Source organism: Denticeps clupeoides, chromosome 3, assembly GCF_900700375.1.
Source record: "Denticeps clupeoides chromosome 3, fDenClu1.1, whole genome shotgun sequence".
Classification (NCBI taxonomy): domain Eukaryota; kingdom Metazoa; phylum Chordata; class Actinopteri; order Clupeiformes; family Denticipitidae; genus Denticeps; species Denticeps clupeoides.
In genome coordinates this window covers 13488516-13510856 of record NC_041709.1, presented here as the reverse complement: position 1 = coordinate 13510856, position 22341 = coordinate 13488516, and the positions used below count along the sequence as shown (strand labels likewise).

General features: G+C 43.6%; 2 protein-coding genes and 1 non-coding gene across 5 annotated transcripts in view; 2 read left to right on the top strand and 1 right to left on the bottom strand.

Annotated features, from left to right (window-relative positions):
• Positions 1–627: 627 nt before the first annotated feature.
• On the bottom strand, positions 628–792 carry LOC114787249 (U1 spliceosomal RNA). Its single transcript, XR_003749379.1, has one exon. It is a non-coding gene; the product is annotated as a U1 spliceosomal RNA (small nuclear RNA).
• A 1670-nt stretch (positions 793–2462) lies between these two features.
• Positions 2463–5353, top strand: stbd1 (starch binding domain 1). The gene is made up of 2 exons (XM_028974003.1): positions 2463–2775; positions 3951–5353. The coding sequence occupies exons 1-2, from the start codon at positions 2529–2531 to the stop codon at positions 5168–5170; spliced, it is 1467 nt and encodes a 488-aa protein (XP_028829836.1). The 5' UTR covers positions 2463–2528; the 3' UTR covers positions 5171–5353.
• A 6212-nt stretch (positions 5354–11565) lies between these two features.
• shroom3 (shroom family member 3) overlaps positions 11566–22341 on the top strand; it is a 41270-nt gene continuing 30494 nt past the window's right edge. Inside the window, exons 1-2 of one of the 3 annotated variants that reach the window (XM_028973759.1) lie at positions 11566–11751; positions 14918–15072. In XM_028973759.1, coding sequence (XP_028829592.1) covers positions 11608–11751; positions 14918–15072 — 299 coding nt within the window. In that variant the 5' untranslated portion in view covers positions 11566–11607. Of the gene's footprint in view, positions 11752–14917; positions 15073–16324; positions 17016–19744; positions 19813–22341 lie in introns of those variants that run through there. The other 2 variants (XM_028973762.1, XM_028973760.1) reach the window with 2 other exon arrangements.

Sequence of the window (22341 nt, the reverse complement as noted above, 5' to 3'; positions counted from 1 at the left end):
AGACATGGCCGAGGACCTAATCTGAAGAAAAACATTATATTAGTAGCTATAGTAACGATAATACTTTTTTAATTATTAAAAGGACAGTAGAACAAACTATTCAACATTCATTTTGGTCTGCCACGGTGGTTTCAGTACTTTTTTAGCAATGTGACCCAGATTGAGTAAAAGAACGTTCAATATTGCAAAAAAAAAGACTCCCTCCCTCCTTCTGAATTCAAAGACACTGAAATCCGTGTGAAAGATAAGGTTTTATGACTCAGTACTATTTTTTATTCCTTCCCAAGACAAATTGATGTTATTTTATCCAGCCAGTAGATGGCACTACAGTATAAAGTTGAGTATGGTACTTCGTGTGCGTGTTAAATAAATAAATAAAAGTGAAGTGATTGTCACTCGTGATACACACTAGCACAGTGAAATTTGTCCTCTGCATTTAACCCATCACCCTTGGTGAGCAGTGGGCAGCCATGACAGGTGCCCGGGGAGCAGTGTGTGGGGATGGTGCTTTGCTCAGTGGCACCTTGGCGAATCGGGATTCGAACCGGCAACCTTCTGATTATGGGGCCGCTTCCTTATCCGCTAGGCCACCACTGCCCCCCGATAGGCCACCACTGCCCCTAAAATCAGGGGAGAGTGCGAACCCAGTCCCCCACTACCAGAAATGATGCAGTCGAGATTCCCACGTTTGGGGAATTCGCAGGTGTTTAGCACAGCCAAAGTGCAATGGCTGAGCCTCGCCCTGGGTGAACCACCCTCTTGATCATGGTATCTCCCCTGCCAGGTAAATCTAATTTTAATCAGATTATGTTTAGATTATGGGTTACAACAGAGGTCAGATTAAAATAATGTAATGATGGGAAGTAAATTATAATGGTTTGGTAAGTAGTGGCTTGAAATGATAAAAGGATATGGTTAATAAATGTGTAATAAAACAATCCAGCCAACATGACAGTGGGGCCTTGGATTCTGATTAAAATTCTTGAAAATAAATCAATTGACATTTATCAGACGATTCTGGTTTGCAGTGCATCCGGAAAGTTTTCCACATTTTGTTATGTTACAGGCTTGTTCCAAAATGGATTCTACACACAACACCCCACAATGACAACAATGACAACAAATGGCAAATTCATTAAAAAATAAAAAAGCAGTGAAATCACATGTACATAAGTATTCACAGCCTTTGCCATGAAGCTCAAAACTGAGCTCGGGTGCCTCCTGTTTCCCCTGATCATTCTTGAGATGTTTCTGCATCTTGATTGGAGTCCATCTGTGGAATAACAGTTGATTGGACGAGATTTGGAAAGGCACAGGCCTGCATACGGTCCCATAGTTCACAGTACATGTTAGATTGCAAACTAAGCAGGAAGTCAAAGGAATTGTCTGTAGGATTGTCTCGAGGCACAAATCTGGAGAAGGTTACAGAAAATGTTCTGTTGCTTTGAAGGTCCCAATGAGCACAGTGGCCTCCATCATCCAGTAGAAGAAGAAGTAGAAGAAGTTCAAAACCACCAGGACTCTTACAGCTGGCTGGCCACATAAACTGAGCAATCGAAGGGAGAAGGAGGTGACCAACCTGATGGTCTCTCAGTCAGAGCTCCAGGGGTCCTCTGTGGACAGAGGAGAACCTTCTAGAAGGACAATCATCTCTGCAGCAATCCACCAATCAGGCCTGTATGGAAGCCACTCCTTTGGTAAAAGGCATATGGCAGCCCACATGCATGTTATCAAAAGGCACCCGAAGGACTCTCAGGCCATGAGAAACAAATTCTTTGGTCTGATGAGACAACGATTGAACTCCAGGCGTCACGTTTGGAGGAAACACCATCCCTACAGTGAAGCGTGGTGGTGGCAGCATCATGTTTTTCAGCTGCAGGAACTGGGAGACGAGTCAGGATAGAGGGAAAGATGACTGCAGCAATTTACAGAGACATCCTGGATGAGAACCGGCTCCAGACTTTTAGCAGGATGACGGCCCTAAGCACACAGACAAGATAAGGATAGGATAACTCTGTGAATGTCCTTGAGTGGCCCAGCCAGAGTCCAGACTCGAATCTGGCTGAACATCTCTGGAAAGATCTTAAAATGGCTGTGCACCGACGCTTCCCATCCAACCTGATGGAGCTTGAGAGGTTCTGCAAAGAGGAATGGGCCAAGCTTGTGGCATCATATTGTAAATTCTGCCAAAGGTGAAACGACAAAGTATTGAGCAAAGGCCGTGAATACTTCTGTGAAAAGTGAACGTATTTTTCACGTCGTCATTATGGAGTGTTGTGTGTAGAATTGTGAAGAGAACGTGCTTTTAATCCACTTTGGATCAAGGCTTTGCCAGATGAATTATGCGGACAGGCAGACCGGTGGGTCCGCCGAGGGGAGGCGGCGTTACGGTGGGAACCGTCATTCGGAGATCCAATCGGGAGTGAGCGCACCTGATTGGGGGAGTGGCGGCTCTTCTTTTTTTTAATATCATCTGTGCCGCAGCAAGAGGTCATTCGCGGTGGAAACGTGCGTGAAGGCGGATCGACATGAAAAAGAGCAAAAGCGCCGCCGCGGCGGGTCACCACGACCTGCTCTCCCTGACCAGAGGTTACGGCCCCGCGTTGGCCGTGGGGACCGTCGCCGTCCTGTCGCTGTGCGCCGCGCTCCTCATTTACCGGAGCGCCAGGCGCCAGCGCGGGGGAACGTCCGGACGGAGAGCGGAGGGAGGCTGCTCCACGGCGGCCCCGGACCGCGGGGAGGCGAGGGCGGAAGGCGCCGGGGGCGCGTCAACAGGTAAACACGCGTCCTGCGCAGGCTGGAAGCGCCGGGGCGCTCGGCGTGACGTCAGCGCGTCAGATGCGTGCGACGTGCGCGTCCGTGGAAAGCGCTTTAAAAAAAAACGCCTTTAATAAACGGGGAGGCTGTTGGTCTTATGTCTTTATGGACACGTGAGCGACGACAACAGGGGCAGAGTAAACGTCTACTGCAAATTTGCGTGCACAAAATAGCACATTGTCTGCCGTGAAATTAATTTTATAATGACGCAATTAACTTGCTCAACAGAAAAATAAACCCCGGTCACATTTTGTCCAAAAAAAACAAAAAAAAAAACAAGAATCGGTTGTTATTCATTTGACATCAGCATCTGCTATTTTCTGGACCGACGTCGGGGTGTATCTTCTGTTAAAATTCTGTCAATGACACTAAAGCATTTTATCATCAAAATGACATCTTTGTCGATGACTAAATGCATTCTGTAGGAGAAAGGTCAAATGAACAATTTCTGTCCTTCTGTCCACAAAATAGTGGGTGCTGATTTCAGTTGGTTGTGCTAAAGGAATTATTGCTTTGGATTCCTGTGAAAGGGAAGACCTCTTGCATTTGTGGACAAAATGTGATAGGGACATAGATTCTTTCTTGCAAAAGCATGTAAGGTGATTTTGTCAGTATATATTTCATTTTGTGCCACATAAGCGTTTGACACTTCTCCAGAAGTAAAGGCACACTGAACATCATCTCGACATGGAGTGAGTGAGAATTGCTGAATGACGTCTGATGGTTCATGCTCATGGCCAGGTGAGAGAGTGTGTGCTTTTTCTGTGGAAGAGCTGGATACACGCGGTTGGAGGTAGACACTGTCCTAGAAATTCAGGCGCGTGATACAGTGACAAAAACATTTCTTGCTATTGGGTTAAAGTTTTGGCAGCTCTGTGGCCTGTAGGTAATATTTCGGATCACTTGCAGGTTCATAAGGTTTAACGTTAGCTGAACATTGCAAAACCATTCAAATAAGTTGCATGTGGTCTTTGTTTTGATAAAGAACTAGTGGTTTTCACATTGCTTCAAATCAAAGCTTTATTAATTTGATAAAGCACAAGTTCTGTAAAACCTGTATATGGCATCATTGGTTATGAATGCACAAATGATCGGAAAAGATTTGAATGTAATGAGATTTATTTGCCTTCTAGGGAAACTCTGTCACAGTGAACAAAAACCGGGGAAAATCCCAGAGGAGCAGAATAATGCTGCTGCCAGTCCTGAACATTTGAATGACAATGTAAGTGATCAGAGAGCAAGATGGATGGAAACAGACGAAGACCTAGATGGACCAGTGGGTACTGGCACACCCAAAGTTTTTACTGCTGGTTGCCATCAAGTCATAGCCAGTGTTTCATGTGAAAATTTGTCCAAAAAGCAGAAAAAGAAAGGCAGCCATAAGAAACATGGCCATACTCAGAGTTTTACCGAGCAGTTGGGACATGAAGATCACAAAACAAGGGATGATCTTCAGGACACCAGCAGCTTTCGTGTGAGTGGTGGTGACTTTCAGTATTATTTGCAAAGTGTCACTGAGAGAAGGAACGATTCAAAGAAAAAACTAGATCAAATGGCACATTTACATGATCTGACCTGGGAGCTTAAAACAATGGAAGCAACCATTAAAAGCCCAGAGCAGTTTATAACTGGCTATCAGCCCCAGTGTGAATGGCAAGAACGTTTTGGGATGGTCCATGAGCACCTGAGATTTCCTCATAACCATGCCATTGAGTGTTTTGAGTCTTCACTCTTCAAAAGTGCTGACGTGGCTCCTGAAAATGCTGCTGACGGTAGCAGAAATGCACAGCCAGAGGAGAGCTGTGACAAGACGGAGATAAACATAATGGAAGCCACCATGGACGACAATGAATGGCTGAACATCACAGACAGCAACAAAAATCTTCTGTCTATGCCTGTCAGCAATGTATGTGGAGGCTCTGCGGTGGCAGAAGAGTCACACAGAAGGAAGAACAATCAGGAAGAATCAGAGAGTGGAATATTAGATGCTCCAAGGGAGGCCCCTGAAGATGAGCAGGGAATAAAGCAAGTAGCGACCGTTTCCCCTATGTCGCAGACTGTACAAGTGAACTTCTGTGTTCATTACATCACTGGCTCCCTGAATCAGTTCATAGCAGTAACTGGGAGTCATCAGCAGCTCGGTGGGTGGACGAGCTTTGTCCCCCTCAAGAAATCAAAGCACTGGATCTGGAGCAACACAGTCACCCTCCCAGTGGAAAGCCAGATAGAGTGGAAGTTTGTCCTGGTGGAAGACAGCAGGATTTGTCGCTGGGAGGAATGTGATAACCGTAGCCTCACACTCAGTGGGACTGATGAAATTGTCCATTTGCAGAAATGGTGGGGGTGTCAGTAATCAGAACAAAATTCAAAACATGACTCCTGAAACCCTTTATAGCAATAAATCTTCTAATAATATTACCATTGCAATAACTGATATAGTATTTAATGTGTGGTTGTCCAGAAATTACCTTGTGAAGCATGAAATCCTGTAAAATCTGATCTCAGAGTTCAGTGTGCACGGAATAGTGTTTCTGATTTAAAAATAATATATTAATAATGATAACAAATGATATATGTATTCATATATATTATGAAAATAATCAATTGTGGTTTTATTAAATAAAAATAAAATGTATTGTCTGTACATTATTTCATTGTGTTTAATATGTAATATTTAGTAATGCCATACTTCTAGTTACTCATTACATAATAGGCCCTGAATGTACTACAGAGAATTCACAGTCATGTGAAATTGATGCCAATGTGGCTGGTCATTGAATATCTTGATGAATTTGCTGCTTTATCCGCCTAAAATTCAACATGACTTTCAGCACATAAGGAACATCTAACCAAGGTAGCACATATGATTTTATAGAAATATTGACTTTTACAAAAACAAAATCTGATCTGTTACTGAAATATTAAAAAACCAAAATAAAGATATTTTCCCCTCACTGCTTGAACCATTTGTATTATATATCTTGAGTTCCTGCTTTTAAAATACCTTTAATTAATACCTTTAACATTCCATGAAGAATTATTCACTTCATAGTGTAATGACAAAGGACGTCTTCACTAAAGCTCTAACTAGTTTTATATGAAAATAGTCATTGTGACATATTGTGAAAGTAAAAGGCACATAACATTATTTTCCAGATTATGTATTTCAATTTTATGTATTTCAATTTTATGTATTTCAATTTTATAATACGTCCACAGGGGTTGACTACGCTTTCGGGTTTTTGCTCTGCAAGTTGCCAGGTTCTCTTTTTATCCTCTGGCATCAGGAGGCTTTGATTAATTAACGATGCAGAAATGTGCTGCTTCTGTATCTGCTGCTCCACTCAGACGGAAGGTGACTTTGGTGTTTGAGAGGCTCTCCATCTTGTCACTGAAGGGTTGGAGGGAGAGGGATGTGGCCTGTGCTGCCAGCCCACTAAATGATTCATCTCAGCGGCAGCGAGTGCGTTCTAAGGTCGGGGGACTAATAGCGAGAAAGCTGAAGAACTGTGCCAACACGTGTAGAGATGGCGATCCCTCTGCAGTAATTCTAACTGGCTTTCACTTGGACTATTTCTGTTTGTTTACCTCAGGGTGAAGTCCACCAACGGACATTTTTCTGGTTATTGCTAAAAAACAAATCTATATTGTGCATTAGGAATGGTCCTTTTAAATTTTCATGACATAATCCACAAATGATAAAAAGATTGCTTATTTCCACTTTAAGGCTGCTTGGTACGGTTCGGGGCTTATGCACATATGCAGAAATTGACGTTTAAAGCCATTTTTATTTGATTTGACTTCTGTGGTGAATCGCACACTAATCTACATTGGACAACTTATCTGAATGTTCGAATTTCTGTCGGCACACAAAGTTTAAAAACGGTTCATGTTTGCATAACCCAGTTTTGAGTGTGCAGAGAAAAAGAAAACACTGGTGAACTTCTTACTGTTGACTGAAATGCGGGTGCACTGCCCTCGTGTTTGCTTCTTTAGGAGACTTTTTTTGTGCTGCACAGTCCAATCAAAGACTGACTAAATCGATGCACAGAGTGATGAAGGCATCTTCCTCCCCCTTGGGCCTTTGCTTCCCGTATGTTTCTGTCCTGCTTCACTGACCTTGCATCAGGGCTTTAAAGAAAGATTATGTTTTCAGAATGAAACCACGCTGGGTTTTGTTCACAGATTTGTCTAGGATATAAGATCAAAGCTCTGCTAAACCACTTCAACATACAGATGAAGCAAGAGGTAATTATATCTTCAGATAAAGACGCGAGGCCCGTGGTCTGATGACCGTTTCTCAGAGAGAGGAACATGTGCACGCTCTGAATGTGCACTGCATGCCCCATGTGGTCACCAATCATAACTGGTGCAATCTGCACAAAGCTCCATGACTCAGCACCTCAGGAGCAGATGTCCTAATGCCCAAAACGTCATTGACTTCATGCCATTAACTTCACACCTTGTCCCTGGAGGCAGGTTAGGCTTCTCCAAATGTGTTTGACATTGAGATGGCCTCAATCCTTGAGAGCATTCCTTGTGGTTTTTGCTCATTGCGAAGCAGCGATATGAGTTGCAGGTCTGGCCTTTGTGCAGCAGTAATGCATGTTTTTTGCTGGTGCATATGATGCCTTTCTATTTGCACAAACTCACATTGCAGAGCTCTGCGCTGCAGCTAACCTTCATAGATCAGTCCATACTTCAGACTATTAATAAAACAAACACTCTTAGTGTCCAGGAGGGCAGCCTATATAAGGAGAAAGGGGAACAAGGCACAGAAATAGAATCCCTAGAAGCCACTTTGCCCATTTGGTGTAATGACTTTTCGGTATCTCGGATTTTTTGGATGAACGGTACACAATTCATTCAATCAACTCTGCATCAGGTATGACCTTTATTTGTTGTGTATGTTAAATATTTATGGCCAATTATTCTTCTACAAAACTGGATTCTTCTACTTAAAAAAAAAGATATTAAGATATTGCTCAGATATGGCAAGTGTTTTGGAGAATGCGGGAGCCGGTGAGAGCTTCTCTTTTATTTGGAATTCTGTCAGACTGTGCCCTGCCACGACAGCGTAGGAAAGTGCTCCATCTTGTGCCACAACTCAATAATCTCAGTAAAAATGGATAGGATCCACGACTTTTCATGTATTTGTATGTATGTGTATAAAATGAAGGCTGGTCAGAAAATCATCTAAAGTCTGGGTTGTGTTTCTTTACCAACAGCTCCACCCTCTGTATAAGGGTGGCAGAGTTAGTATTTTAGAGCTGAAATTAAGATGAGTCTATTCTTTTAACACTATTAGTATTAATTAGAAAATAAATGAAATTATATTCCATTAAAACTTTGCAGTATATAGCTAAATGAACATAGGAAAAAAAACATAATAATTATTATCTATGAGAAAAATGCTCCATACATTGAAAAGAAGCCAATGGTAAATTTTCACTGTAAAATTGTAAATGCTATGCTGTGTGAAATTTGTTTATTCCCCTGGCTACCCAATTAAAAAAAAGTCCACCACCCAGTGAGAGAATAGAATATTGTTTTTCTATGTTTTATTAAATTTCCAACCATTTTCAGAACTCTCTTCAAAATATATTATGTTAATAGTATTCTCATCAATGACAAGCAAAAGATTTACATTTTTTAATGAAAAAAATATATGGCAAAAAAAACATTTAAATTAGATTTTGTCTTCACTACCCTGAATCACTGACATTTTTAATGTCAGTTATTTTGAATGTAAGAAATAAGTTTTACTTAATTGTGTTAAGTTTTACTATCCTATGGGTATAATTGTAACATTCACAGATCAAAGCTACAGTATTTCATTGAAAACACATGCTCACAGTTTGTCTGTCGTGCTGAATGCATATTCCTGTGAACTTCTTTCCATCCCCAGCATTTCCTCTGGAATATGTTTGACATCTGCATCACAAGCATTTCCAGTACAGCTTCCTGTTTTCTGTGTGACATCCTCTTTCCTGTACATTTCCAGATGTACCTGGACCTTTGCCCTGCTGACCTTTTCAATGTCCTGTCTGTCACCTTCCTGTACAATACAACATACCGGAGGACACAATTTGTCAAGTGCACAGAATGCTGTGTGTATAAAAATATCCAAAAATCAGCCTTCAGTGTTTCATGGATATAGAATAGTAGGAGAGGAGTAAAACAGATTGTTTTTCCTTTTTTTTGTGTTGCTTGCCTTAAGCAGAGGAAATGCATGTTAAATGTACAATAATTTTTTTAAATGTGAATCGATTTGCAGACGTAGCAGCCATTTCAAATTTGCCACGATATTGTAACACTGAATGCTACAATAAAGCCAGTCAACAACAACTATGCAGGTAACTTGTTTAAGGAATGAGATACAAAGGTGTACACAGAAATAATGATTGTACAGGGACCGGATATCTGGCCCTGCCTGAATCTACGTATTTATTGTAACTGATTGCTCATGTTTAACAACATAAATTCTTCTATACAATTTATGACAAAAATTAACCTCTTCAATGTGTAACATTTTCGGTTTAAATCATTCTGTCTCACACCTATGCATTGTGTTGCAGAAACAGTCACAGGTTCAAACCCCACTTACTACCATTGTGTCCCTGAGCATGACACTTAACTCTGAGTGTCTCCAGGGGGACTGTCCCTCTAACTACTTACTGTATGTCACTCTGGATAAGGGTGTCTAATAAATTCCACAAATGAATATGTTATGAAAAGTCTACAGACAGGGAGATTTTTGCAATAGAGATTGGCTGATTTCTGGCGAGATACTGCCCCATGTTCACAGACTCTGGGTGGCAAAATATTTACATGGCACCTTCTGATTCTCAGGAATCTGCACTGCAGAGCACTCCTCCTTGTACTTAATCAGACATTTATTTGACTTAATAAATGTACATTTATCCTTCACTGAATGACAAGCATGGAAGGTGTCTGGGACTCCCACAGGCCATATCCCGCAGTAGAGATCATCAGTACATCAGCGAGAAAATACTTTGCAGACATCCGCAAGTCTATTAAACCACAAGCATGAGGGTTGCAAATGGACTGGCACCATCTGGTAGAATGTTCCAGAACAGGGGTTTTCATTTACAGTGAGAAGAGAAGGTTATTAATAACAGACAGTTCAATTAGGCTCTCAGTGCTCTGGGGCAGCCGGCTAGCTCAGCATGCTTGGCTCCCTGCAGCATGGGATTCAGACCATGCCATACAGGAAAATACTCTTGGTTCTTCACTTGATGTTTATGTCGAACACCTTATACTTCTCATAATATTGTCGTGGGTGGCACTAGGTCTGTACTCGATACTGGTCTGTAAGTTATACAGTACAGGCCAAAAGTTTGGACACACCTTCTCATTCAATGTGTTTTCTTTATTTTCATGACCATTTACGTTGGTAGATTCTCACTGAAGCCATCAAAACTATGAATGAACACATGTGGAGTTATATACTTAACAAAAAGTGGAGACCTGGCCTCCACAGTCACCGGACCTGAACCCAATCGAGATGGTTTGGGGTGAGCTGGACCACAGAGTGAAGGAAAAGGGGCCAGCAAGTGCAAAACACCTGGGGTGGTAGTAGCCTAGTGGGTAACACACTTGCCTGTGAACCAGAAGACCCAGGTTCAAATCCTGCTTACTACCATTATGCCCCTGAGCAAGACACTTAAGACACTTAAGTGTCGCTCTGGATAAAGGCGTCTGATAAATGCCGTAAATGTAAATGTAATGTAACCTCTGGGAACTCCTGTAAGACTGTTGGAAAACCATTTCAGGTGAGGACCTCTTGAAGCTCATGGAGCAAAAGCAAAGCAGTAATCAGAGCAAAGGGTGACTATTTTGAAGAAACTAGAATATAAAACATGTTTTCAGTTAGTTCACCTTTTTTTGTTAAGTACATAACTCCACATGTGTTCATTCATAGTTTTGGTGCCTTCAGCGAGAATCCACCAATGTAAATGGTCATGAAAATAAGGTGTCCAAACTTTTGGCCGGTCCTGTATATCTATGTAAAGGACTTTTCAGCGACCGCGCACAACTGCGGACGAGGCGATTCGCTCGACGTCGGTCGAATAAAAGCCCGAAAGCGCCCGGAACCTCGGCGCGCGCATGCGCAGTGGCGCCCGCGTGAGTAACGGGGAGGTCCGGAGGGGGCCGGCGCGGCGCATCCATGGGTCCCGAAAGTTTGCGCGCATCCCGAGAGCCTCCCGCCGGCGACGCAGCGAGCAACGCCGACGTAGCGCCGGCTCGCCGGGTCCCGTTATGAACGCTTCTTCTCCGGACGAGCCTGTTTCGGGGATCGGACTCGCTGACCGGATCCGCGGCGCCCTCCTTTCTCCCGGCTCACTGGATCGTAGCAAATTCTATTGTGATGGTAAAATGAACTCGGAAGAGGGAAACGGGCTGACGGGCGATAAAAAAAAAGAAAAAGAAAAAGTGAAGCTGCCTGCGCAGTGGTGGCCGCCGAAGTTCGTTTAGGAAGAACTCGCTGTCGTTTGCGTCCGCATTTTGGGGGGCTTTAATCGAATTTTAGTGCGCGCGCTATAAGGTGTTTTTTTTTTTTTTTTTTTTTTCTTTGGTTTGTCTGTTTTAACTTGCTGTTAAGTCCCGTGGGACGTTTCGTCATGCCGATCGACGGACATGGTCCGCCGCGCTGATATTTCGCGTTACAGGAATAAAGGGGAGCGGGAAGGGGGGGACGCACCGGCGCGCAGGACGACCTGAGGTCCCGCCGCTCCTCCCCCTCCGCGCCCGGCCCGCTCCGCGACTATGGACAGCGGCTTCTCCGCCGGCAGCGCGGCGGTCCGGCGGGGAACGTCGCTGTACGTGGAGGCGCGACTCCTGGGCGGCGCGCCCTGGGGCTTCACCCTGAAGGGCGGCCTGGAACACGGAGAGCCGCTGATCGTGTCCAAGGTGAGGTGCCCCTTGTCGAGCGTTTAAGAAACGTTACAAAGGTCATTTAAAGACTCATTTCTGAGTTTTTTTTTTTTATTCCAGTGATTCTTTAGCCAGGGTGGCAGTAGCCTGGTGGGTAACACACCAGAAGACCCAGGTTCAAACCCCACAAGCAAGACACTTAACCCTGAGTGTCTCGGGGGGGGGGGGGGGGGGGGGGGGGGACTGTCCCTGTAAATACTGGTTGTAAGTCGCTCTGGATAAGGGCGTCTGATAAATGCCGCAAGGGTAAATGTACTCAGTTATGGTTGGTTGTGTGCTTGGCTCAGACCTTCATTGGTTTAAATAATTTCCTGGTTTGCAGTCCCCATTAAGAGTTCCAGTGTGAGAGTTCCAGGAAGTCCCCAGCGTGCCACAAGTGCTCATTACCATGAATGCAGCCTTTCACCGCCATCACCACCACCCCCCATGTGCCAAACTTCTGTTCTTGCTCTGACAAAGGTGTATCTGCTAATTCACGGTCTCGCGGTGAAGCGCGGTTTGGGGCGTGCATTGCGTGTGTGCTGTCGGCCCTGCTTACACGGAGGGGCACAGGCCGGTGACGGATGAAGGAAGAGCTGAGCAAACAGATCCAGCCATTCCCACTTGGGATCCTGCGTCCATGGAGACCGGGGCGGCGGGGGTTGCATTTTGATGGCAATTTTAAAGCTATGGTGGGCTGATCTGGTGGTGAATTTGTTGTGAATTATATCTGTAGTGACAGCAGTTGTCCCAGTCTGATGCGAACATCAGTGTTGGGACATGCCCAGTACTTTCTGCATTAGTGGGTGACTTCATTGTCCTTTTTGTGGGAAACCAGCATCCAGAAAGGTAAAGTTTTCTTTTCTGTTTTACAACAGAGAGGAGGCTGCACATCATGGCTTCTCCTTTCATCTGCAGTACCATGTTGTTACACGGTAATGACAGGTTTTAGGAGCTCTGAGATTTTTGGGGGGAATCGTCTCACGTCATGTGCTGTAACATTATGCGATCCCATGGGAAGACGGCGACAGGTCTGCCTTGTTTTTGTTGGAGGAAAATTCCGATTTCATATCACTGACATTTACATGAAAATGTTGCCGGCGTGTTCCAATTCATTTTGTAACCGTGTTTTAATCTTGTTCATTTGAGAGGCATTGTGTTAGGGGTTTTAAAGCAAATATCCTGCTAGATTGTTCCTCTTAGATAAAATGCAGGTCCAAACGAGAGCTCATGTGCTCAGAGCTGCTCCACCAGCCTTATTTGGGGATTTGGATTTCATTCCTTGAGAAATGTCTCTGGCTCGGGCCAATCCAGCTCTTAGCTGACAGTTCCAGACAGAATAAAACTAGGAAAATATGACAGGGCATACAACCCTTCTGACAGTATGTGGCTAACAGAGCATGCCGTAGGACACGAGTTTACAGTAATGCGTATGGCTTTGAAAGGACAGGAAATATGAACAGTTGTGTTTTTTGTTTAGATTGGGAAATCGTGTACGAAAATAATAACCATGACGTCAAGCGAAAGATTTACAATCACCATCTAAAAAAAAACACACATGAATTTAGATGCCTTCTACCGGTTGATGTTTATTCAAATATAAAGTGAATGACAGGACAATTACAGTGGAACAAATTCAACATTTGCTAGAATAATATATTTTTTTATATATTACAAAGTAACTTTGACATAACCCAGTGTCTGTTGTGTGTAATTTGAGATTTTCTACTATAATTGCATCCAGTTGTATTTCATATTTTCATATTTGCTGAAATAGAAGTTGTTTTGTGGCAGCGTAAATGTTGGGCAGAAGATGGTGAGGAGGTACAGATTTAGGAAGATTGAACTGCAGCATTTTTAAAGGACATTGTAAAAAAAAAAAAAAAAAAGGTGGAACTGCGGCAACAGCTCTTCTGGATGCTGTGCTGGTGGTACAGAATCTTCGCACGGCCAAAGCCTCTAATCCAAACATGATCAAGCAAAAGGCACATGGCCAAGACTGCGCTGGTCCTCTATTTTTCAAATGATTCCCTTCCCCCTCCATTCCAGCACTCACACACACACACACACACACACACACACCCCTCACACATTCCTCCCACTCCCCATACCCAGCACTGTCCTCTCTTAGGCCCTTAAACTGTCCTCCCCCTCAAACTCCCTTCCAATGCAGGGAAATGCTTTTCGGAATGTGGTCCAAGATTCTGGCGGTGGTCCGAGAAGCTAGAGAGCGAGAGGGAACGAGATAGATGGAGAGAAGGAGAGACACAAAAGAGGAATGCAACAAATGGAATTTACAGGAACTCAACTTGTCTCTTAAATAAGCAAGAAAGGACCCAAATATTTCATTATTTTTCTGTTAAAGGGATTTTTAATGCCTTCTCATTCTGTTACCCATGTTAACAGGGCGCTAGTGATCGGAGATGCTGGTGTATTGACCTGTGACTTACAGACGCAGTGGGTTAAAGAAAGGTTAAGAGAATTAGTCTCTTTGTCCGAGGCCATATTAATAGGTTCATTGTCAGGGTCTTGGCAACGCATCTGTACTTTAAGATTCCTTTTCAGGCCCCTTGGCCACCAAGTGAAGCAAAGCCCCCTCAGTCTTTTCTCCGGGGTGCAACAGTTTGTCACTTTGAAAAGTGTAAAATGCCATGCCTGCTTTTCTCATTATTCTAAATATTTCACAAACTTAATGGCCTCATTCGAACAAGGAAACTTCAATAGCAAACTGTGTACAAGGAAATGTCAGACAAGCCCCTTTAACTGGTAGACGTATCTAGAACATCAAGGCACTCACTTTGTTTCGTTTTTTTCTGTACGTCCCAGAAACATTTCTGGCTGTTGTGGTGACTGGAACTCAGTTTCTTCCCTGTGCAGAGGTGTGTGAACGCTTCGTTTAGAGCTGTGATGAAGGCTAAGGCCCACCCACGCTCCCATGTGCCCCCTGTCACCAGACTCTTAAGATAGGGCTGGATAGTCTCCAAATGAAGGATTATTATCAGGGGGCGACACATTTTGGACATGTACACTGTCTCTCAGTGTGATGTGACATCTGGGAAACATCCAGATGTTCTCCACCGATGGAAACGGTCACTCACGGTGCTTAATTTTGATGGACTTTTGTTGTTGAAAGGATTGTGTATGTGTGTGTGCTTTTTTCTAGGTTGAGGAAGGTGGTAAGGTGGACCAGTTGGAGCATCCTCTGCTGCCGGGTGATCAGGTTGTCATTATTAATGAGGTGGAACTGAGTGGCTTCAGACAGGAAGCCATATCTCTGGTGAAAGGATCCTATAAGACACTTCAGCTGACTGTTCGCAGGTAAGCTATACCCGTCAACACCCCTCTAACTCTCGGGGGGTCTAGGGGAGTCCACAAACTCCGATTGGATCCTCTCCCAGCCTAGTTTCTAGTGTATATTATTATTTTTTTGCCATTTGGAATGTCTTTACTTTAAGAATATGTTTGGAATCAGTGCTCTTTAATCTGGTAAGTTCAATTGTTTAAAATAGATATAGATGAAAAAAATAGTAGATGGAATATGTATTTAGCAACTTTGTCTCACCGCCATTTAACCATCTTCATCAAAATGGAACCTCGCCAAGCCAAACAAATGCCATTGTTATCGACACAAGGGCTGCTGTGTGTACGTGCTCAGCACCCGGCATAGAGCAGTAGGGCTGAGTGTGCTCAGATGTGCAAACACCCACATATTGTAAATACACACGCCGTGACCCCGACCAGGGTTTCACGTTGTGATCTTCTCGATTATGTTCTTTGTCTTGTTAATGGTCCCCATTAAAAATTCATGTTGATGTACAGATGTGTACAGCTGTGGAATTAAAAACAACATTTATAACAGACTACCAACAAAAACGTAGATACTTGGGACGAAAAAAAAAAAAACTGACAGCTGTTGTTGGGTGTGTCCTCTAGAGGGCACAGTACAGTTTGAGTGCAATCACACCGTGGAAAAATCTAATCTGAAACACAGCGACATTCTAGAGAATTCAAAACGAGCCACATGATTTGTGCATGCATTTGCTGACCTGCCTTTACCCTCTGGTTGAATGGGGTAGACTGGGATGCCTCAGCACCGAGTGTGGCCCAGCCTGGGCATCAGACAAAGGCCTGGGGCTTAGAGAGGCAGCCTGTGTGCACACAGCCAGGTCCTTTCTTATTCTCCATGAAAAAAGCCATAATGGCGGTCATTGTCCTGCACCTGGCTTTGTTCAAGCCCGGGCCTGGTGTCAGATTCATCCCGGATAGCTCTAGTTGGATTTGAGGTTTAGGAAGGGGAAAGGGGAGATGGGGGAGAGGGCCGGGACTCTGCGGTTCTCAGGTATGGCCGATCTTTGTGGTAGTAATGGGTTGGGGAAGGGGAGGGCAGATTTCACTGCCTGGGGGATCAGTGGTGTCCTGTTCCTGATTATGGCCGGTCATGAGGGGAATAGGAAGGGCAGGGGTTAATATAACTTGGGGAGGGGTATCTTATTCTTGCGTTTGACCGTGCTTTGTCTCAGAGGGTCACTACATGCGAGCGATTAGGGGAGGGGCATGCTGTTTTGCTGAAGGAGGAATGAGCAGAACGCTCATTTGCATCCCCGTTCCAGAGTCCACTTGACCGAGAGAGGTTGCAGGAAGTAAAGGAGCATGTTAATGTGCCACACTGTGGATATCTGGTGCCCGTTGCACATGTGTGGCGATGCCGGGATAAGAGAGCGAGGGGAGGACTGCAAATCAGACTCACTCCCTGGATGAGTCCCTTCACCAGAGCCATTAAAATGCAGAGCAGGGCGATAACCGCAGCCCAAGTAAACAGTAGGTAAAGGCCATTAACCATGTGGAGGGTGTGACATCATCGCCGCGCCTGGCGTTTAAGGAAAGAGTAGACTGGAGGAGTTGCACAAGAGAGGACTGGTGAAAGTGGAGGGGATTGGTGGATCTACAGTGGATGGAAGACTGTTCTCATTGAGGCCTTTCAAGAATATTGCACTCCGTGCCTCTAAATTCATGTTCGCTCTGCTAAAGGAATTCGCAGAAAGAATTTTGCTGACTGTGACAAGGCAGCAAGAAACTCTTTGACGCCACAGAATCTTTTTCCGTTTTTGACGTGATACGCCCAGCTCCACTTCTGCTGCGGTGCTACAGACATGATTGACGTAAGTCATATCTGAAGGGGAGAGAAAGTGCTTGGGGAGCAATTCTGCACGGCGGCAGAAATTTGCAATGGAAGAGAATGAAGAACAACTGGAGGGCGAGAGGTATGTGGCCTCACCTGTTTCTAAGCTTGACCTGGAGCTTTGGCCAACACAGTTGCATCAACCTTTATGTGTTTTTTAAAAATGGAGGACATTTACACGTGGCATGCAGTTACAATGAGTCTCAGAGACTGATATGTGAAGGAGAGAAAAGATTCAGCCACGACGTGACAGTCAGGAATGCGGTTAATATTTAACAACAGTGAGTGCACCTATCTCTTAATTTTTTTTGATCTTTCTGTCTGAAAACATCTCCACCTCACACATCAAGGTTTGGTGAAAACATCAGCCAGTGTGTGTTGCCCACTTAGCAGCAGGCGTTAATGAATAACCTGATTATGCAAAGTCAGGGTTTAGTGCCATGCAGAAATTCACCATGTTGTGTGGTTAACGTGTTATCTCTCAGACGGGAGATTTCAGGTGAGATTTGGAAGGACTGCGTGCCGAGCTCCTAATGGGTTTGATCACATTGCCCATAATGACCTGGCATGGCCAAGTGTGTTTAAAAATGAAACACTGCCTGGTTACATTTTAATGAGATGCTGGTTCAGTAGCACTCACCTGGTCACTCCCCATAGCTGACGTTCACATTGCCTTTTTTAAACATAGCAGTGTTGGAAAAGGAAAAAAACTGTTCATTGGTCTGTACGCAGTGTTCTGGCGGCCTTGGCACAAAAACCTAACAATGATAAAATGCAAGGCTTTTTGACACGTCAGGGTATTGTTTATGATTTCATCTGGACATCCTGTCTTTCGCTCCTGGGGCACTACGCGGGCTACCCAATGTTTTGGTTCTCTGAGCAATAGACCCCGTGAGTCGGAAATGCCCGGTCGCCGCATGAGAGGCCATCCCTATAAAACAAACAAAGACTGGCTATTGAGGGAGGTTACTTATGCACCAGTGAGGAAGCTTGGACAGTGGCCTCAGTCAGTGAGTGGACCAGAGGAGAGGTGGGCCTGGCTGTGCCACTCTTAATTGAGCAGAAAGGGACATACTGTAAGGGGACGGCTGTTTGTTTGTGTACTGTTCCGATGGTGGACTGCTGGCCCGTATGCTCTCTGGGATGCCACAGCTGTCTCGGGGGATCTGGCTCTTGCCCCCTGTCATTCTAGTTTGTCGGACTCTGAGCCTAGAGTCTGATAAACGCTACGATGTTGCCAGGATTTGTTTTCCGTTGCCTTGGTTACCATGGTTATTACATGCTGATCAAAATGTGCCAATATGTGCCATTAATGCAACTGTTTTTTGAGGTGATCACAGTCATTTCTCATCTCAAAATTAACCTGCAGCAAATCTATAATTGTCAAGATCTTTCTGATGAGGCAGCAATAGAACATTGATACAGCAATACATTGCAATATTCCTTCCTTTGGTGATACATTATTGATTTGTATTCAGTTAAAGTGGAACAAACAAGAACGTTTTTATAGTAATTTAAAGGAGTTTTCACCAGACAGCATTTTCAAACTATGTAGCTATATCAGGCTATCACGATAATAGAGAGGAAAAGTAATAACAGTGCAAGAACAGAAAGCACTAAATGTTGCAGGTGTTATAAAATAATGATAATATATGCATGGTATATATGATTATAATCACTATATGTAATCAGCAAGACTGCAATGGACACAACATGTAAATGTAGCGAGTTGGTTCTTCCTTTTATTCTTCAATCACAGACAACGGCCCTACGGTATATAGAGTATTGCAAAACCGACAGGATAGTGATATTAATGTTATCTCATTTATACTAGAAAATTGACAACAACGCAATTCCCATATTCAGAAGACTGACTCAACAGGATGCTTGCACAGACGCCAGTTGCTTCCTCCTGCGTTCCAGTAGCTGAGGAGTAGCGGTGACTGTTAAAGCCAGGTGCGGTATAGAGCAAGCTCCTTAAATTCACCGTGCAAACAATGGTGGGGTCTGACATGTGAGAGGGAGCTTGGACACCTGTCTCACACACACACACACACACACACCAAGATGCACACACTCTTTACTATACCTTGCAACGTGCCGTCCCTGAATGATGTATTGTGGTTGTGACATTATTTTATAGACACTTTGTCACTCGCGTGTTTCCACACAGTGGTTTGTGTAGTCTGTGTGTGGTTGAATAAATGTTCCTTTTTGGCCTTGACTGAGACTTTGCAGCTGGTCTCATGGGCGTATTAAAGGACCCTCTGGACACAGTTATGAGAGAGGGAAGGACTGCATGCTGATCTTTTCAAACTGGACTGGGAAGCATACAAATAGTGTGACGGCCATTGTTCCCTGCAAAGATGCTGCTTTGCTAAGAAGTGTGGACAAAGAGCCTGACAATCTTTGTTATTATTATTATTATTCTCTCTGTCGCTCATTCACTTTGCAGAGGAAGAGCATGGTATGAGCATGGTATCTGCCTGGTTGGCTGTAAGGGGAGGACAAGTAGAACCTGCTCAGTGACATCAGCGCTCCGGGAGCCATTCAGGTCCACAGATGATCTGATTGGTTGAGAGGAAAGCAGTAATTTGAACTCTTTTTGCTGCCTGCTGTGTGTATGGCTGGTTACAGAGAGCTATAGCTTGAAAGAGAACGGGCGAAGGATAGGATGACAGAAGATGTTATGAAATCATGTGCTTTTGGCTTGTTAGAGGTACTGGAGCCTACATTTTTTCCATAGAGTAACAACCTCTCTCCATGGTTTGGCTTTGAAGTTGAAGAGTAAAAGAAGGAATGGTTGTGCGCCGTCTCTGATGTGGGATGTTTGTGTTGTGGAAGCATTGGTCTTGCAGAGCTCTGTCCTTGTGGAAGAGGTAAGATACCCTACTGGAGCTTGTAAACCTATACCATGATTCCAGTGAGAGCTGTTCTCCACTGCAGAGGATTTTTTGCACGTTGTTGAGGCTATAATTTGGATGAAATGACTTTGCTATTACTCTCAGAGCAGCAAGTCTCTGCAGGTCTTCTCAGCTTAGTACAGTTGAGTTTGCGTTGATTTAGACTGAACATTTGCAGTCTCTTTGATGGAGGGTTGAGAGCATCTGTTACAGTTTTTCACCCAACCACTTAAACCTGAGAATGTTCTTGTGCTGGAAAGTAGCTACTTTGTCATATAATATATTAGCATGTTACGTTGACTATAATGAGATATATACTCACACACAGAGTACTGTGCAAAAGCACCTTTTACCTAAGCCATGAGAATTGTTCTTAATGTAACAAAGAAAACCTATGTCAAACACTGATCAAATATTGTTTTACATAAAATGTTTTTTTGCAGAATTTCCTTATTTCTATTAAACTATGACATTATGTATAAAGTGTAAGAGACGCTATACATTATCCTATTGTTCTCTGAGCAGCTATACAATATAGTCGGTTTTGCTTGTACAGAGTCATTCATTAGTTTTCTGATATCAAATTAAATGTTTTTTCAATAATTAGGTTTTTTAAATAATTTGGTTATGTAACAATTTTAGACCCTTTAGATTTAGATCAATATCTATTACTGTTGGAAAGATGAAAAACCTTTAAAAACTTTGCACAGCACTGTATACTATACTGTGTATGTGTGTGCATGTGTACAAATATAGTTTTCTTACCGATATAGTTTGGTGCCTTAACAATAAAGACAATTATAGGATTTATGGAGCAAATATAAGTGTGTCATCTGGTGAATGGCAGGTTAATGGGGGACAAGTGAAACCTTAGAACAAAACCTATGGACAAAAGGGGGCCTTTTATACACCTGGGGACAGGCCAATCGGGGGAGATGTGACTGTATGTGAGTCTGTACAGGAGCGTGCATCTTGATGGCATGAGGGGGACATGATTAAGTGTTATTATAATATATTATTATAATGCATCTATATACAAAATATATATATAACACAAAAGAAATTGAGAAAATTATCTGAAAAGTATTGTCTAGATTAGGGCTGGGCTTTATGGATTGTTATGAACATCCACATTGTTATCAAACTGATTATCTGTATTACTATGATAGAGTCGGACTTTTGTGCAAATTTAATCAACTCAGTCTGTATCAGGTATCATACCTGTCCCCTGTCAACTCAAGTGTACCTGCCACGTATATGATAAAATATTATGTAGTATTGCTCATTGTAGGATTCAGTCACATAAACCACTATACCGCATCTGTATCCTGTACATGTGTAGTTCAGATTTGGAAATCAGAATTTTTATGTTATATGTTATATGTTATAAATTCCCCAGCAAGGTGCAGCACTCCCCACATGCTAATTTTTATTGCACTATGTAGTAGTAGCCTAGTGAGTAAAACAATCGCCTATGTACCATAGGACCACAAAGACACAGGTTAAAACCCCATTTACTACAATTGTGTCTGTGCAAGACACTTAAGGCTCCTGGGGGAGCATCCCTGTAACTACTGATGGTTATTCGCTTTTTATATGATTGTCTGCTAAAATCTACCTGTAGCTGTGCCCTCTTGTCCGTATGACACAGGCTAGTATGCCTGCATAGCCGTCGGATTCATCCTAAACCAGGCTTTCCAGCATGGACACTGCTGCGATGCTTTACAGTCACCCATCATGTCTCAGCCTCACCCCAATATCTGTCCCAAAATCAATAGATGTTCCTCACTCCCTCTGGGCTCTTACAGTCTAAGAGGACTGGGGCACAGCATGCTCACAGTCCCAGCTGTGTTTTCAACCTGTTTATGCAAGAGTGGGTTAAGTCTGTGTTAGAAGCTGTGCTGAATGAATGCTGAAGGGTTTGTCTGTTAGTTGGCCTTCAGTCCAAATTTTAATCTGAAGAATAATTTCTCTGATTACAGTATGTAATAGACACGTAATGTGGATTCATTCATTATATGTTGTGGTGTTTGTGAACAATTATAGATTTTTTTTGTAAAGTAAAGAGTTTATTGCACAGGGCAGGTAGGACGCGATCGCGTCACGATACATGGCATTAAAACATGGACTAGAAACACACAGGAACATTTATAACATACTACAGTTGAGAAGTTAGGAAATTAGGCACATGAATGACACAGGACACCAGGGAAACCTTGTTCGGTCATGACAGTACCTACTCCCCATGTACGGGACCCTGCTGGACAGACCAAAACCTCCGCTTCTCAGTAAATGTCATCCGGGAAATGCAGCCCCCCTCGGCCTCACCAGGGAACAGGACATGACCATCGGGAGCCTGCCAGGAACCTCCAGGCAGCCGTACCCTCCAGCCACCCTGGGGAATGAATGTGATCCCGACCCGAAACTTTAAAATCAAGGGCCACGGCCAGGCCTGTGTTGGAATGCTGACGCGTCCTCCGGAGCTGGGGAAAAGCCACGAGTCCT

Coding starts and splice junctions, on each gene's coding strand:
- stbd1 (XM_028974003.1), top strand. CDS start 2,529: ATGAAAAAGAGCAAAAGCGCCGCCGCGGCGGGTCACCACGACCTGCTC. Junction 2,776..3,950: donor CGCCGGGGGCGCGTCAACAG/GTAAACACGCGT, acceptor TTTGCCTTCTAG/GGAAACTCTGTCACAGTGAA.